The sequence below is a fragment of the Zootermopsis nevadensis genome, unplaced genomic scaffold (assembly GCF_977971745.1).
Source record: "Zootermopsis nevadensis isolate Lab colony 2312 unplaced genomic scaffold, Znev_1.0 Znev_ptg000025l, whole genome shotgun sequence".
Classification (NCBI taxonomy): Eukaryota; Metazoa; Arthropoda; class Insecta; order Blattodea; family Termopsidae; genus Zootermopsis; species Zootermopsis nevadensis.
The window spans coordinates 9090281-9109240 of NW_028259157.1; the positions used below are offsets into that span (position 1 = coordinate 9090281).

At 35.4% G+C, this 18960-nt stretch overlaps 2 protein-coding genes across 2 annotated transcripts in view; both read left to right on the top strand.

Annotated features, from left to right (window-relative positions):
- The first annotated feature begins 806 nt into the window (after window positions 1-806).
- On the top strand, window positions 807-13697 carry LOC110832573 (uncharacterized). Its single transcript, XM_087356082.1, has 7 exons — window positions 807-1788; window positions 2746-2891; window positions 3248-4038; window positions 5983-6056; window positions 8146-8241; window positions 9711-9856; window positions 10820-13697. Exons 1-7 carry the CDS (start codon window positions 1693-1695, stop codon window positions 11523-11525), a joined length of 2055 nt encoding a protein of 684 aa, XP_087212208.1. The 5' UTR covers window positions 807-1692; the 3' UTR covers window positions 11526-13697.
- A 775-nt stretch (window positions 13698-14472) lies between these two features.
- The window catches only part of LOC110832575 (cadherin-like and PC-esterase domain-containing protein 1), a 270092-nt gene continuing 265604 nt past the window's right edge, over window positions 14473-18960 (top strand). The window contains exon 1 of the mRNA XM_087356053.1: window positions 14473-16308. The gene's annotated coding sequence lies outside the window, so the exon portion shown is untranslated. The remainder of the gene's footprint in view (window positions 16309-18960) is intronic.

The window sequence follows — 18960 nt, forward strand, 5'->3', positions numbered from 1 at the left end:
TTGTTTCTTTTATTGATATAAAAATATGAAGAAGAGTTCACTAGTTTTTTCCTGTTCAGAGTCTTGTTTGTAAATGTTTCTTCAGGGTAGCAACAATGCACTGTAGTCAAAACAATGACCTTCAACTTGGTATACGATAAATGGAAGTCTGTGCTTGATTATAAACCCAGATTTTATCTTTCTAAAAGTGCTTCACTTTGCTGCTTGGAGTAACAGCCTTTTATGACATACACAGTTCTTATGGCAGTGGTGTCACCGTTTATTTTGTGCTGCTATTTCGAAGCTTTCCATAATCTCATTATGACATACTACCTGGAGAACCATGTTGAAATATGATTTGCAAAGTTTTACTGAAGTATTATATTTATGGGGTCTAAATATTTAAATGTTCCCAGAATGCACAGTAAGCTTCCTTGCAAATGTCCTGTCTCATCAAAGGGTAAATTTTCATTTTGGTATTTTAGCAGGATTTATATCTAATTTATATATGACTGCAAAAAAGTAAACAGTTACTAATGAAGTGGAGTGAAGATTTTAATACATGCACATTTTTATGCTTTTTGTTCTTAATCTAACTGTACAGCTTACGTATGATGCTGCTCAAAGAATTTCAGTACATGGTAAGCCTAGCAATAAATTTGTGATGTTCTTTTCCTTGTGTACTGATTAGGATTGAGCCTCTCGAGACCCCATTTTAAGACTCAAAGCTGATCTAACACTCTCTGCTCTGGTCTTCCATCTAGGTCTATAATAATATGTTTTCTTGAGAAATCCATTCTCAGTAGACAGTCTCTCTATTGTAGTATATTTCAGTTTCTCCATTGTGCTGGTTTCCCCAAGTTTATTTCTGTTGGGATCCTTGTTAGTCAAATTATTTCCAGTGATTGCAACTAACTCCACCAATCAGCATAAAACTTGCCACTTACTGCCTACTCCGTGTAGGGCCTCCAGAACTCGCCCCTCTACACATCCTGAAGATGGAAACTGATGTGTTTGTCGAAGCGTTAGTTAATACTCATCATTCGTTGTGGCTTACACCAGAACGTTAAAGTGGTACAATGAACTCTAGCTGCGAGAACCAATGGACAAGTGCACTGTGTCAGCATTATAACAACTACATTTGGCGATTTTTCTGGCAATGTTGGCGTTATCTGGGATTCATTGTCGCTGACGAATTCACTTGCCTGGAAGATGGCTAGTGACTTCGCTTGTCCAATTGCTAAGTAGCCTGATAATTTTCTTACACGTGCTTAAGTTTTATTTTTAAAATGCGACAATATTTACTTCTTGCAGGCGGTTTATTTTGTGGTGCTCTTCTTCATCTTTCCCTTCACATTCCAAAATACGTGATTCTTCTAAAGAGTATTTTAAAGTCGTGTCACGTTTTATACGCATGTTTTCCGTCTTCAATGCACAGAAGAAAATGCTTAAACAGCGAATTTACAACCTCCGAGTATGTTCGTTGGCGAGTATTGATGTGAAATTTTACTTCTCTAGATAGTGTGTAGGCGAAACAAATTTTTGGCGAATTTACTCGCTAGGATTGAATTCATCGGCGAGAAGCGTGTAAAATGTTTATCCACTAAGCTGTGCTGTTGCAATACAGTTACTACGGTATTATGTATGTTTTTATAATTTGTAATCAAGGCATGTATTCTTCAAAGGAAACTTAGTAGTTTGTTTCAATTGAAAATGGATGAGGTACTTATGCCACTAATTAAGGAAGAGCCAAATTCGGAAGATGAAGCGGACCCGTTATCTCCAAATACAAGTGCACGTAACATGAAGGTAGGTTATGTACAGAAATTATTTCGGCTTTACATAATATGAAAATATTTTGTACTTTAATACGATGTTCCAAGTATTTCCATCCACAGTTTTAGTTTCAGTTCCCTGAAGGTTATAATTAATGTCAATAATTATGTTAGTAAGGTTACTTGGTTCGATGGTATTTAACAATTATTGCCCAGAAGTTTATTGTGTAATGACTACATTCAAAGTTACTGTGGATTGATTGTATAGAATATAAAATTAAGTGTAAGTCAAGTATATAAATTTTTATAACCGAATGTAACATTGTTAAGCCATGCCTGGTATCAGTTTATTGTGTCCCCATTCTGTACTGTGTGATGTGTTATTAATTGTGGTAATGTATGTTTTTGTACACTGACTTCTACCACATCATGATCAGGGATCCATAAAAGTTATGTAATGTTCTTTTCTATTTTCTAGATATAAATATTCTGTTGCTACTACTCTTGTTTTCAAAGCGAAAATTAAGTTGTACACGTAGAACTCCAGTTTATTTATTTTGTCATAACATGTCAGTTGTTACTTGCTTTATATGTTTTAAGGGGATTAATAACATAGGAAATTTGTTTTATTTGAATGATACAATATGGTTTTATCCTGTTCTTAGTTTGGTCATGAATAAGATTTTCATCATTATTGTTTCCTGTCACCCATATCTTCTGTGCCTTTAAGTATATAGTGATTATTATTTCAGTATTGTTGACAGATCATTGAAGAAACTAATTATATTTTATATATGCTGTTGTAACCTGGCATCCGACATACAGTGATCCTTTGGCAGCAGTTCTTGATGTGTTGAGTTTTAACTTTTCTTTCCATTGCCTGAACACATTGTTATAATTAAATATCTTTTGTATTATCTTAACATTTTATTTATACAGGCATCAAATGATTATCTTAGTTACTACTACAGAACCTTATGTTACTATTCAGGAAGAAGATGGTGATCATGCCTATATCACGCCTGTGCCAAATATCGTGGAGGATTCTGTGAATAATGAAGTGAACACTTTTGAGGTGAAGGAGGAAATATCCATTGATGAACATGAAATATGCCTTCAGAACATAGACACTGTTATGTAAGGAATACCTTTCCTCGTGCAGATATTTATCCCCCACATTTAACTTTTATCTTTCTTTTAGAAATGCTGTACCTTTTACCTGACACATTGAAAGTAAATTAGTTTCCCATGAATTTTGATGTTCTACCTGCAGGCCCCAGTTAATTTTATGATCTTCTGTTTATTATGATTAGAAAATATGTGATTTTTGATCACTTTGAATTGCTTTTTGTCGTCTGATACTCTTCTTTTGGAAATAAATGTTACGTATGCATCTTGAACATTTAGGATGTAAAATTCTTTGTATATTTTTAATGACAAGTATGATATCCCTGTACTAATAGTATATAATAATTTATTATGGGTGCTTTCAGGTCTGATGAGAGAGTCTGTCTCCAAGAACCAACATTTGATAACCCGGAAGTAATACATGAAACATATATGGACCAGCAACATACACATGTTAGAAAACGTTTTACACACACTTGTGATGAATGTGGAAAAGGATTCATTACACCCAGCAAACTAAAAAGACATTCATTAGTCCATACAGGGGAGAAGCCCCATATGTGTGAATTGTGCATGGGAAGATTCAAAAGTACAGACCATTTGAAGAGACACTCTATTATTCACAGTGAGGAAAAAGCTTACGATTGCACAGAGTGTAATAAGCGATTTACCAGGTTAGATCGTCTGAAGGCACATTCCTTGGTTCACTTTGGAAATAAACCCTATGTATGTAATGAATGTGGCAAAAGTTTTATTAACCGAGGTACACTGAGAAGGCATACATTAGTTCATACGGGGGAAAAGCCACTTGTGTGCAATATATGCAGCAAGAGATTTAGTCATCGCACCACTCTAGAAAGACACAGGTTTACACATACAGGAGAGAAACCATATGTTTGTAAAGTATGTGGTGTAGGATTTGTTAGATTGGATTATTTAAAAACTCATACTGCTTCACATAGTGGTGAGAAATCATATGTTTGCAAAATATGCTCCAAAGGATTTACATCATGTGGTGTTTTGAAAAAACATACAATGATACATACAGGTGTGAAGTCATACAAGTGTTCCCAGTGTTGTAAAGGATTTTTTCAAAAATTTAACTTGATCCGCCACTTACAGTCACACACAGGACAGAATTCTGAGAAAATTGTAGATTGACTATTTTGACAAAATATTTGTAAACAGATATTTACACTGACAAATTTTCATCATATTGATATAATTTATTCTTTATTGGTTTTTGTATTGATTTTAGAACTTGGAAATTTCATGCTGCTGTATGAAAGAACATATATTCTATTTTAGGTTCAGGTTTATGTTGAACTAATTTGTGTTGTTAATTAATTCCTTGTGAACTAGTAATAGTTTAATATTTGAATTTTCAAAACTTTTATACCTTCTTCCAATAACTGTTATTGTTTACATATTGTCTTCTGATGTTTCCAGAAACATGAGTCATTTATTAAGGCTTCCCATACTCAAGCTGCCAAGTGCAAATATTTTATTGTTGTGTATGATCTTTTTAATAATATTATTCCTAATGTGACATGATCACCATTTGTACCATTCCTGACTACAATTTTGAGAGAGGCAAATGTGTCAGTCCCTATTATGGTAGGCTTTTAAAGGTTATTTTTGGAATTCTCTTATTAGTCTTAAGTGAATGAAAGTTTTTTATGCTGTTGTCACATCTTATTTACTAGTTTTTAACTAAATTTGAAGAAATAAACTAATTGCATATTGTTTTACTGTATTAAGCAAGATAGAAGAGTAGATTGGCATTGACTACTAAGTGTCAGGTCATGGACAAAAGATTTTAAAAAGAGGCAATAAATTAAAATTCAAATGTATTTTAGGTTTTATTTTAATATATTTATAGTGTGTACTATAAAATGTGTAAGGTAATGTTGTGTATATTAGAAAAAGCCAACCAATGAAGGATTGATGATTGAGGCCAAGGGTGGTACTATCTGTTTATGCCCACTTGTTTGGTCAGTCAAGAAGTACTATTGCATGAGGAAGTGGTCTTTTATACAGCATCATGTCTAAAAGGTCAGTATGAAACAGTATGTTGATGCATGCCTACCCAGATAACATTGAAGTTGTTTAGTAAGATTAGGTTAATTTTTCTCCTTTATATTTTGTGGCATTAGTATCATATTGTGTGTAGGATGCAGTGGTGAATCAAGACCATATATGGTTGTTAATTATGTAGATATTTAAAATTTAGAGGTTAATTTGTACACTTCATGAGAAGGTTAAATATAGGTTTTAGAAGTCCCCTGTTCTTTGAGTAATATGTTCATCTGTACCTACAACCAAGGAAGCAATTTTCTATTATTAATATATAATTTGTATAAAAATTTACACAGAAATGAGTTCAGTTCCAGATGTAGGATTTGTGATTTTCATGGTGGTGAGTCTGAAGATGTCTATCTTCTGGGTTGTGCTGTGAGTCTGGTAGAAGTTTATCGACATTTCAGAGGTTCTTATTTAAAAATTATGACCTTTGGTTAAATTTTTAGTACTCGCTATCATGTGATACTTTAGAAAGTCTTGGTTAATTTCTAACAAATCTGAACTTTGAAAGAAATATGGTGTGTCCCATGAACATTAAAATCATGCCTTTGTATTTATTCATTGTATATTCATATGGGGACTTTCGGTTTTAGTTCTTGCAAAACTATTTCTACATATGCTGCATTTTTGCAGCTTCTATTTATAATGGTTGTTAATAGAATGCCTAAACTCCCTTCAACAAATTGAACATAGATAAATGTTTAAATTACGCATATGTCGAAAATGTTTTTTTTGTGTAAACACATGATGCAGATTTTTTTGCTTTGAGCCTTTTTTCAATACCACTTTCATGTCTTCTTTCACTCCTGCTTGATGTAGTGAATATTCAGTTTTCCTAAACATGAAATTTAAACGTTTAAAAACGTGCATTTATTAATGGATGTGTATACAATAAATGAAATTTAAAGGTGTCCATGTTCAGCATATGTTTCGTGCCTTCATACTGACTTTAATTTTTCAAGCTTTATTATTTTGCACGTCTGTTGCTGTTCGTATCGAGACAATAGAAGATGAAAAGTTGATTACGAATTGTGGAAAAATTATTATAGTCTACATCTATGTGCGGTGGCGGCGGAGCGAAGAAAAATACATGTGAGGCATTTTAGGTCTTGTAAGTTAGAATTTCAACAAGATGAAAACTGTTCATTGTTTGCAGCCTTCCGCAAATTTTATGTTAATGTTACAGAGGTCGTGCATAGTTCACATCTAAATTATCATAAATGGGTAAAACAAGTCAATACACTAAAATAACACTTGTAAAGACCCTGCGGTTTTGATACCAGATTTTGGATCTTCCGATATGTCATGTCAGTAATCGGGCGTATGTGATATTTGCGAGTTACGCTGCGGTTAGACGATGGAGCAATGAATCCGCGTTAGTTATGTACTATGCAGTGTAATAGAATGTGGTAAAGCAATTGCATTTATCGGGCGTATTTCATTTGCCAAGTATCATAATATTAGATGAGTGTAGCAATGAATGCGTTTTCGGTGTATACTAAACATTAGATTGTGTTAAGGTAATGGACTTATATTAAAGTTCACGAAGTTTCAGATTTTCCTACTTCTGGGCTTCAATAGGCACTGGTAAGTGTGCATTGTTATCCCGTAACCTTTTCAGCGTTCTTTTTTCTGGAAAATAGATAATTCATTTTATCCCTTCTTTAAAAATATGTAACGTCTATATATAAAGAAACGTCACAAAATTTAGAGCATGTCAGTTCGTATTCACATTATGGATATATTGAAAGCATTGAAAGCTAATACCTTAATTTAATAGTACATACGAATAATAGTTATTTCATAAATTGTAGGTGCATGAAGTAAGAAGCTAAATGATGTGGAAGTTCACTGTCTCAGGTGAAAATTTGCAATGGTTTTGCAGTATAAGAAAACTTGAAACAAAGTGCTGACATCAATCTGGCTTAGGAAAGATAGAATGTCAAAACTGGCTAGAGATAGTAAGAATTATTTCAGTCAGCTAGTAGATGTACACCACATTAAAATTAATATATACATTGATGCAATTACTTTATAACCTAATTCTTTTAAAGTTAAAATTACATTTGGCAGGTAGACAAGGTATAAATTGCCAGAATTGATCAATTTGTGGCTGAGTTGATTCAACCAGAGGTGAAACATTGCTCTGATATTTACAAAGTTATTAATTTTGTTTGGAATAAGGAAGAACTACCGTACCAGTCGGAAATGTCTAGTATTTCATCCCTTTATAAAGCAGGTGATAGAAATTACTGGATTGATTGTTGAGGTGTATCTTTGTTGTGTATCTCAGCCCTGTAGACCATAAGAGTGAAGTTTTTTCTTTGCTAAAGGACCATACATAATGTAAGTAAGGTACTGTATGGAGATGAATGATGAGCTTAATGATCTTTCTTGATCACACGGGAAGTTTTGAATGATATTTAAAATATACCCAAAGATGTGCCTCTGTTTACCTATTAGAGACAGCATATTTTAATGCTAATATTCATGTGATAACTCATAAATTAAAAGAATGGAGTAGAACTATGGGAGAACTTAATTTGTATCTGGCCATTGGAAAACCACTTTAATCTTGTGAACTAATCCTCTGTGACTAAATGACTGACAGAAGCATTTTTATTGCAAGCATGCTGAAAATCAATACATGTTTTGAGTCTTCAGAGCTTGTACTGTTGTTCTGTGAAGATCTTAGATGACATTTGTTGAGAAAATCTAAAATATTTTAATGACTGGTTGTGGCCTTGTGAGATTCTGGTGCTGAGAAAGCATATTCACTTTAGCAGCAGCTACCGTTGTTGCCAATGATTGTGTTAAGGGTCAGAAATGAATGGTACACAGATGCCAGAGAAGAGGTTGAATGAAACTGAATATTTATCAATAAATGAATTATTTATGATGTTCTGGGTGTTTGTGCATCATGTACACTCATTGGTGGATGCCAGCATTTCAGAGAAACATACTTTCCATCTTTAGGACTGAAGTGGTAGTGCTGGGAAGTGGAGGGATTTATGTAGGGTTAGAGGAGATAAGGATGAGGGAGTGGAGACATTATGTTTCTCCAAAGTGTTCGCATCAAGTAGCAAGTCTACAGGGCACTAAATCCATAAGATCATTATCATCATCATCATTGTTGTTGTGAAAACCTCAAATCTCACATAATGAATTGTTTGTTGTACAGTTCACTATGGATGAAGTTACAATAAAGGAAGAGCCATATTCGGATGGTGAGTTGGATCCACTACAAACAACCAGTGAAGCTGCTGTAGACATTGAGGTGAGTAATGAGTAATATATTTGGACATTTATGTATGCATTTACTTTTACCTGGCTTTGTTTAATTATGCACAGCTATTATATTCAGGATGCAAAGATTACACAAGTTTCACAAGTAGAAGTATTTTCTGTTTTTCTTACATTGGCAGTGTGTTTTAATTTTGACTCAATTAAGTCCAACAGACTGTTTGTGAAGTGTAAAAAACTGGATTTTGCATGCTATCTCAGTGGCGACACGTCTGATTTGTATTTGCGGGGCATCCAGTTCAAGTCATGTAAAAGTATTAATATACCTGACTGATGTTTTGCATTCCTTCAAACTAACAGTTGGATTGGTAATATGACCATTTCGGTCCCGTTGTTAACAGTTCACCATTTATGTACTGTTTTTTCACTGGAAACTGTCATTGACACATCATTGTTAAATAACCTGCTGCTGCTGATTATGATAAATGTAGAATGTCTTACAACGTTTGGAGAGTGTAGATCAAGTGGAATGCAGTATGCACTGTGTGGACAAGAGAGTAAAAACTTTTAGATTTAGAGCCAGTAGAGGAGATATGTGTACTATGTAAAGAAGACAGTAACAAATTATTCAGCTTGCATTCAATAGATGAAGGAAATTGGAACGGAAGGAGAGTGAGAATTTTAAAAACTTCTAAAATTACAGTTATTTTGTAATGCTATATAAGATATTTCTACCACTCTTGCTAAAAATTGTGATTTATAATATCCAAGATAGTAGCAGGATGAGATTGAATCAGGTGCAGACACCAGCCAATTCTCATTTCCTTGCAAGTCTTTTGTTCATCAGGCTTCTTACAGGGAAAAATGCAGAGCAGCAAACTTGTTTGTTGAAGAGGACGAATAATTCATAGCAGATAAAGATAAATTATTCACAGTATAATGGTTTATTATGACAAGTAAAACACATGGAATTTCCAGTGATGATTCAGGAGGAAAAATGTTTTATTTTTGGCAGCCAGGCTACTCTCATGGTATACATACCCTTGTTTGCAGATGTCTTTCAAGTTGCTGTGCAGATTATAAGTTATTAGTAGGGGAGAGTGTTTTCAGGGTGGTATTTATCAAGACGTAATGTGTTCTGTGTTGAGTAAATATACAAGTACTTGATGGCTTTCATTCAACCAGAGGTTTGTATGAAGATGTAAAAAATATTGTTCTACTTGAATTATAAATGGCAGTTTATGAGTAATGGACTAATTCTAAGAGCACTGAGACAAGGAATGTGTGTGAATGTAAGAGAGAGTATCTGTGTATATATAACTATGTATCCTGTTAACACAGTGTGATGATGATTATTTATTTTGATGATAGCACTGATGAATCATTTACAACTAGCAATATCCACAAACTTTTAATTTTGAATACCCTCTTGTAACATTAAATATGTGTTTGTTTTTCAAATATATTAGTGTTTAGCTGCCATTGTTTTCCACTTGTAAATAGGAAGAAAATGTCTGTAAAGAAGAGCCAGCAGTATCTTCTGAATGTAATGAAAATTCCTTAGACATTTCTGCTGAAGATTTGAAAGAAGAGCCAGAATCTATTGTGGTTGAACCAAACGTGGATCTTGAAGAAAATGATGGAAACAGGTTTGAATTGTTGATTTGCAGTTAGGTAGATTGATAATTTGTGGTAAAACTGTGTAACTAGTTAAGGCTTCTCTTCTTTTATTGGTACTCCAATTCATGTACATGGTTCATGGACTTGAATGGTGAGAATTCAGCTAAAGATCCCATAATTTTTCTGGTAGTATAGCTTCTAGCTAAAGCATTCTCAGGTTCTACCATTGTCACAGCTTATACGTACATATGACTGTATTTGCAATTATTTTCATTCTCTTAAGAATCACTAAATAATTTCTCACTTTTTTGAGATGTTAGGTTTTCTTTACATCTCATTTAAACCTCAAAAGTTATTAAAACATTGTTACATAACTCATGAAAAATAATTAATAATCATATTTCTTCTGGTTAGTCTTTGTGCTCCTTTTTCATTGTATACTAACATTGTATTTTAATTTGTCATATATTTATATTTTGGCTCTTAAGCCCACTCTCCCCATTGGGCACAGGTCTCTTCTCTTTTGACTGTGGTAAATGGAATGTGAAACTGATGTCTCACCTTTATCTGCTGCTTAAGTTACCGCCTGAATTCCTTGATTGTGTGATTCTTATGCATAAGGCTCCTAATATAATCAATATTACAACTAACTGATGTGTCCTTCGTGGTTTAAATGTGGCATGACATTTGGTTTTATATTCAAGAAAGGTTGCAGATTTTTCTGTACTTGTTAACGGATGTCATTGTTAGTCTTGTGAGAGCTGTAATGCTGTGTGGACTTACAGGTAGGTACCAACATTCTGGAAGAACTACAGCCTTGAAGATGGAAGTACTATGTTCCTCTGAATCATTGATATCTATCTGCAAGTCCACATAGCTGTAAAACCCAGAAGACCAACATCAAAACCTTCACCACTGTGAGAACCTTAAATCTTATATTGTTAGTAGATGGTACATTCATTTTACTGACTTATAAACTCTTTCATGTATAGTGCTGTTGTGAATCATCGGAATGAAGGCTCGCCAGCAAGTGGAAGTGGTCTGGCATCAACAATTCAACACAGCCAAACAGTATGTGTGGACAGTAAAAATACCTATTTCATTTGTGGGGAATGTGGAAAAAGATTTAAAGTATTGAGCAAATTGACTGAACACTCTTTTCTTCATACGGGGGAAAAACCATATGTATGTGAAAAATGTAATAGAGGATTTCATTCCATGAAGACATTGAAGAAACATATTCTGATTCATGCTGGAGCCAGAGTCATTAGTTGTGATGTGTGTAATAAAATTTTTAATCATATTAGTGCTCTAAAAACACATGCTGTGGTACATACTGGTGAAAAACCATACATTTGTAATGTATGTGGTAAAGGTTTTACTTTTAATAGTAATCTAAAGAGGCATTATCTAACACACACAGGGGATAGACCATATGTTTGTAAAGTATGTAATAAGAGATTTACTGATATCACGACTTACAAAAGACATTCACAGATCCATACAGGTGAGACGCCATACATGTGCAAAGTGTGTAGCAAGGGGTTCAGGGACAGTAGTACTCTAAAGAGGCATTTTGTGACACATACAGGTGAGAAACCATATACTTGCAAACTATGCAGTAAGGCATTTACAGATTGCAGCAGTTTAAGAAGACATTCTTTGATCAGAAACTGTGTGAAGGGAAAGAAGCATTAATACATTCGATTATTCAATATGTATTCTATTTTAAATTATATTTTGTAAATTAATTATTTATGTGATTTTACCCAGATAGTAAACTGTAAACATATGAAGAAAGTTCATAATCAGTATCTAAACGAACCTTTGTGTAATAGTAATTATTTTGTGTGACATTGTGGGAAAACTGTTATGAGTTTAGTCTTTATCAGAACTGAAAGGCAAGTCCTTTCAGGCATTTTATGAAAGTTGTGATGCCTTAGTCCATTAATTACAAAAAAACTACAGTCATGCTTTGACTCAACTATTCAGTAAACATTCATATAAGAAGGATGAGGAATCTTTAATAAAACTGATTGTGTTTCAACCGTTATGCCTCTAGAATAATCTGAAGGTGCTAAAATATGGTAGTTAATTTGTCAGCACAAGAGGCTGTGAACATGTGGATAGAGGCAATGGAATTTTAAATTCACAAAAATCCATTCTTGGACTAAATGACAGGTTTAATCAAATTTTATTTTATGTTCTATTCAAGTCCTCTGATATCTATATAATGTGTGTGATTTATATTACATTAGTAATTTAGGTTGTTCTGGTGGTTATCAGAGTGCTGACCAGAGACCAACAAGCCCATTAGCACATTAACATACAAAGCACAACATAAAATTTCATTTACTGTCTCTAGTGTTTCTGATTTCCAAGGTCACAGTGAAGATTCTGAATTTAACAAACCAGCATTTTGCATTCTTTTCAATTTTTTTCATAATGGTTGGTCCCTGCTACTGTACCTTTAGATGTTATTGTAAAGTAGTTCAACATCTTCTGAAACATTATTTGTGTCTCTGGTGGCACTCCGCAGCTCACAATCACAAGTGAAAATTACCTCATGTCCTTTACAGTTTGATATGCTTTTCGTTTTGAAATCTCCGTCACTGACCCTGCTTTCCACAAGTTAATTGTTATTGTTCAGTTATGTATCAGCACAGAATTATCACTGTCATTGTTTGTATTCCATATGCTATGTTATGAATCACTTATAGTTAATCTTTCAGTCACTTGCTATAAAAACACTGCTGGTTCCTTCCTGTCCAGTGCTATCAACTCAGGGACTCTGTATAGTCTCAAGACAATCTTTCATTTGGTATATGAAAGCACACATTAAGAACAGAATTTTTCTCTTTCATGAAATGAATACGTAAATAAATAGTATCAATCCAGACTATAACAATGTAGCAATAGTAGTCAAGCTATTATAAATATATACTAGAGTTACAAAATGCCCTCATCTTTATTGTATTTATAGACCACACACAAATACAAAAGAATTGATTACAGTTCTGACATACATTGCTTTGGTTCCATTACACTTTGAAAGCATCTATAAGATAGGAGCATCACAAGACTTGACCAGATAGAATGCTTTATTAAAGAATGGTTGGATACTTCTTTTTCTGTTCCGTGATAACAATTGTAAAAATTTAAGGTACTTGTGGGTTATCAGGACACAAAATGGGGGAGTCAAATATCTGGAGTTGGATTAGCACGGAAAACTGTGCATGCATATCAGTATACCCGTATACTCGGTTGTTGTTATCTCTTAGTTCGTTAAGTTATTTATTGCTGTTTTTGACCTCCGGAGACAGTTAGTAATAACTATTAACATCTCATGCATATACAAATAATATATAATAATTTGTCATTTATTGAAATAAAATATAATAACTTTCAAGTATATGTCATTTATCCACACACATTAACCTAACCTAACCTATTTTTAAAGCGATGTGTCCTGATAACCCACAAGTACCAAATTTAATATAAAGATCAGATTTTTGGCTTTTGAAGCATACTGACTGCATATGAAATATCTTAAAAATTTATCATGCAGAGAACACTGAAAGATAGCAGAAGAGACATCAAGATGTAATGCACAGAGGCTTGATGTACTGAGTATGGTTGAGATGGCATGGCATTAAGAGGTTAAAATATAATAAATAAAATAAGTAAAATACTAACCTTTATCAGGCATGCATCACGGCTTACAAGCGCTCCAACTGGGCCATTCATCGCAGTATTATACTGTTAACCATTAAACATTGAGTCAAAGTCCAGGTGGTAGCCCTGTAATATGGGGTTTAAATCCCTTATTCCCATATAATAAAGGTTAAACCATGGTGTGTTCAAAGTGCAGTCTTAATTTTCCATGTTTATTGTACCTATGTTATTCCCATCTTGTTTAATTTATTCCTTTTTAATCTGATGTTAATACACAAATAAGACATAAGTATTTGTATTATGGTGTCATCTGTTGTTACACATCATGTATTTTGGCATCCATGTTTTTGTCTAACAATATTATTACTTTTGTAATGAAAAGTACTCGGCAAGGATCACCCTTTCTGTAATTTGTTTTTAAGATTTGTAGAATTGAAGGTGAAAATGGGCTACTATAATGATGCATAATGAAGTAGAATGATGGACGTGGAGATGTTGCAGTTTGTGAAATATAGGCTTTGGTTGAGAAGGTAGTTAAAAAAGAAATACAGATATATGTATGCAAGGCATTCATACTGCTGTGATTGTAATAACTGTAAAGTATTTTATGAGAACAAATGTTGAAATTTTATTTCACACTCACATTTTCATAACAGTAACTCATAAATAACTCTTTTCTGGTGAGTTTGCTAATAGCTCTTGTGTCATGCTGATAAGGCATGGAAGAAATTAAATTTCAAAAGTTGTGAGCCTTTTGTATTCTAGTGTCTCAGGGCAATTTATTCAGTTTTATGTTAACACTGATGACATGACTTGTCATTAGAATGTATCATATAAGTAATTTGAAGTGATTTTGTATGCCTATTATTTAATATCCTGACCCAGACGTACCAGACTCTATTTTAGGAGCCTTGAATATTCACTGGTTTCCTATAATGAATTATTCTCAGGCTACAAGTTGTGTCAAGTGGTTGAAAGGTGAAAACACCATCATAAAATAAAAAATAATTTTGGTGCTGTTATGACCTTGTTTGGTAGCACAATATATGAAAATGTTTAAGAACTACAAGAAGAACAAAATTAAAAACATTTTAAAATGTGTGTTTAGCAGAAATTGGTAAGGGAATTAATTCATGTTGTGAATGGATCACAAAATAATAATTGGTTAAAGCTGGGTCACCTTCAATTGGGCCTATGAGTCAGTTATGTTCTTAGAAGCAGTGGGATTATAAACAAGCTGTTTTTTATGTAAGAATAATACAGAAGTTATTATAGTCTGTCAGTGAGCTTCGTAGTCCAAAATGAATAACCTGTGAAATGGTGTTTGATAAAAAAAACGGGTAGTAATAAAAATGCTTCATGTGATAGTAGAAATAATTCTGGTGGTAAAAATGAAGACAGCCTATGCTTATTGACCTTGAGGAAAATATTTTATCTTTTTCTTGTATGCTTCATTCAGCAAATTACTCCCACCACATCCCCACAGACTCGTTTTTAGCTACAAAACTGATAAAAACGTGGCCTCTGAAATCTCCAAGTTGCATTTATTTTTTTCAATTCTTAACCACAATTTCTATGATAAGCTGTGAAGACGGTGAAAACTGTCCTGGACACCAGTGGTTCCATTCACCTGCTGTCAGGATAGAGGAAATAATGTGAAAATTTCTGCCTTTTTTGTGTCCATAATGGCTATTGTACTTAATAGAAGATATTCAGCGTGTGTAATTGGTACAACGTGGTATCAAAACTTACATTGCTGTACTGAGACTTTAATGAATACGACAATATACTTTTCACGTGAGCGATGTTCTTTTCGAAATTATTTTATTGCCAGTGATGCAAACGTTAAGCTCTTTAAGTCTACTAACGGGCATAGCTGAATAAAAATGTTTAAATGATTGTTCAGTCACGTACAATCACAGACCGTCGTCTTAAGTTCAGTTATAGATTTTGGTGCATGAAAGAATACACGGAGATTAGCGTTGTAGGAAGTGACTGCAACTTTTGATAAAAGATTTAACAACCCGCCATGGCGTTTATGAACACTGGTGCCATGGGAAATTCTCAAAGGAACGGTCGACCAGTATCCCAAACTACGACGTATGCTACAGCTGACAGTTAAACATTCTCCTAGTTCGGTACGACAAGGATTCGTGGAATTCGGAGTACTGCTGTCGGTATTTTTTTAGCATGAAGTACATGAGTCGGCGCCGCGAAGAGTGTGATTTGTTGATCGACGATTTGCGACAGCATTGTCTTGCCGAATTGTTCTCTTTTTGGAGGAGTGTGCTGTTGATCGCGGCATTATTCGTATCCGAAATTATTTTGGTTCGTGGAGGGGGTGAGAAGATAATAGTCTTTACGCGATGTAAATCTAGAAAACTGGTGATTATTTGTGCAACGATCAGTTTTTAATTGGCCAAAATTTAATTGATGGACCTGACAACGCTGAATCATATGTATAACTTTCTGAACTCGGTGTGCCTGGTACAGGAACTGACAAACATAGAACAGGTTTGGTTTCAGTAAGAAAGTGCGCCAACACGAACTGTGACCGATTTCCTCAACGAAGCAGGCCTTCATTGATGAATTGCTCGAGGTTCAACATCGGCGTCACCACTACCATGGCAGCCACACAGTTCGTAAGATGAAGTGGAAGTATTGTGGTACAGCACGTTAAAGTCTTCTGTGATTGATGCCTTCACCTGGGTATCACCACGAAAAGATGTTACGAGGGACCTGTCCATGCATTGAGCTGTGTGCCAACCATGATGGTGCTCATATTGACCTGATGGATTCATAAAAGGTAAGGGTACAGTTACTTCTTAGTTTCTATACTTAGCAACATGAAAAGTATTCATTTAGAACTAATCATCTTTTCACTTTGGTCTTTGAATTACCCCCATCCATTCCTGGGTGATCGCATTGATACTTTTAAAGTTCACGAAGAAATTTATCTTCGTGGTTTGGGAGTAGGGTTTTATTTTGTACAAGAGGGAACACTTTACCTGTGAGAAACACATACAGCAGTTACTGGCTGGCAAGTCAAGATGGACTTCTTGCCAGATGCAGGGCAGACAAGGTTCCTGACCCCAGGCAGAGATGTGTATATTCACTTGTTTTCCAGAGAATTAAATCAAACCCAGAACTTTCAGAAATGAGAATAGATACCAAATTCTTTAGTCTGTTCTGGCTTGGGGACCTCTACCATGACCTGACCAGAGGAGTTACTTTACCAAAAATCACCGACAGGTACGAATCTGATGGCAAGTCGTACTCCCTCGATGAGCTGTGATCTTATGCCCCTACCATGAGGATGACAATCTGCGGTTCCCCACTCTACACCACGCAAACATAATAGGTCTACATGGCGTCTAGGGACCTGTGATTTTTATATGGCTATCAGAGAGTCTGTGCTGCCTGGGACCCAACTGGGGCACATGACTAATGGTCTGGGGTCTGCACTGAGACTTGCTTATAGAAGAAGTGAGGAATTCGCACCGAAAACATGGGACAGGACGACAGAGATAGGAAAGATCTCTGCTGGTGAGACAGGAGTTTCGTAACCCTAATATGCCGTAAACTAAGAAATTCACGAACGTAGAAGAAGAATGATAAGGAGAAGTGGGACAAATAACTGTTGTGAAAAAACAGACATGGCAGATCCTGGCGAGCGTGAAGTGGTGATTATGTTGATGTGGGAGGTGTTCAGCGGGGACTAACTTAAATATGTCATAAAAACTGTAGGCAAACATTTGAAAGTACTGGTAACTGTATCTACCATCTGCACCAACAATCAACAGTCTTAATTTTTCTCTGAGAATGTATTTATGGTTTTCATGTGATTCTTAGAAGAAACTGTGATTATTTCCATTAACAGCGTTAACCAACTGATCTTTGTATTGAGGAATGTTTTTGTTTTTTTAGTAAGAACTGAATCTTTGAATATTATTTACATGAGCTATGGCTTCGAAGGGTTATCTTGCTACTTGCAAGGGTAGATAACTGAGTACATTAAACATTTTTATAAGTTACAGTAAGACATAATAATTGACCTGTAGTCTGCACATGAGTAAACTCTTGTTGGCTGAACTCCTACATTTCAGTTTTAAAAAATGTATAAACTAGTTATAGTACCTTTAAACTACAGGCTTAGAGCTAATACATGTCAGTCTTTGGTTAGATCTGTGACACATTTTGGAGTTTTGTAAGATTTGAAACTTTAATGGTACACGAATGTTACAAAATTTTCTCAGGCTATCAGCCATGTATATTTTGAGTTAAGAACCAGTGTTTCGGAGAGTAGCTGTTTCTCCATTATTGGTGTCAGTATGAAGAATAACCAGAATCCACTGAAAGAATATCACTCAGTCTTAGCAGTGTGCCCTCCTTGGAGCATTATATGACTGGAGGATGGAGTCATGTTGTGTGTTAACTTCTTCCACTTTGGGTGTAGTTACAGTTGCTTAACCTGGAGCATGATCTTCTATCCTTTGCCTTGTATTTGCCTGTCATTGGTTTGTATATTTTGATGGCAGGGTTCCATGCTTGGCCAAGTTTGAACCTTCTTTTCAATTGATGTTATTTGGTACATATTGTATCTGTACACCCTCTCACTATCACCATATAGTTGTTGTTTTTTTTTATACTCAGGGATGGGCCTTTATAGGTTAGGTAACGGTAAACCGGAGTGAGGTGATGTTTAGGTGGGTCCTGGCTGTTAGTCATGAGGTCGTCTTAGGGATACGGGTATGCATTCAGTCGTGCTGCATTCGAAATAAGCCAGTAATTATTATTCTAAAAAACAACTTGAATCACTTTTCATCTCTTTTGTTCTGGTCATTCCTCGGATAAGTTGAATAGTAATTGGAAACTGATTATCCGCGCAGCGGCACTGAAGGGCGGACCACTTGTGTTAGGGAGGGGACCTAGCACGCCCAATCGTTGCGTCGCCTTCTTTCCCACCGGGTTGACGTGCGCCGACCAGGTAAGCCCGGTATCAAGGGTGACCCCAAGGTACCGCGCTGTTTTGACCAATTGTATCGGCTCTCCGAGAAACTGCACTGCTCTGGGCTTTAGGATACGCTTCGCGGATTTATAGAAGAGAACCGCGGTGCTCTTTGAGACGTTGATAGCAATTCTCCAGGCCCGGAGCCAGAGCTCCAGTCTACCGAGGTGGGCCTCCAGATAACAGACGAGAATCGTTGGACTAAGGGATGTGGCTACGAGAGCCGTGTCATCCGCGTACTGCGCTAACTCGACGTGGCGGGACGGTGTAGGTATGTCGTTGATATACAGACTGAAGAACACAGGGGAGACGAGTCCTCACTGAAAAAAATCCGGCCCGCATGGCACGACGTGTGGACGTGGCCGATTGGAAGGACGTTTGGAATGTCCGGCAAGAAAGGTAGGAGATGGTTTTCACCAGGTAGGACGGGAAGTTGAGGACGGTTAGCTT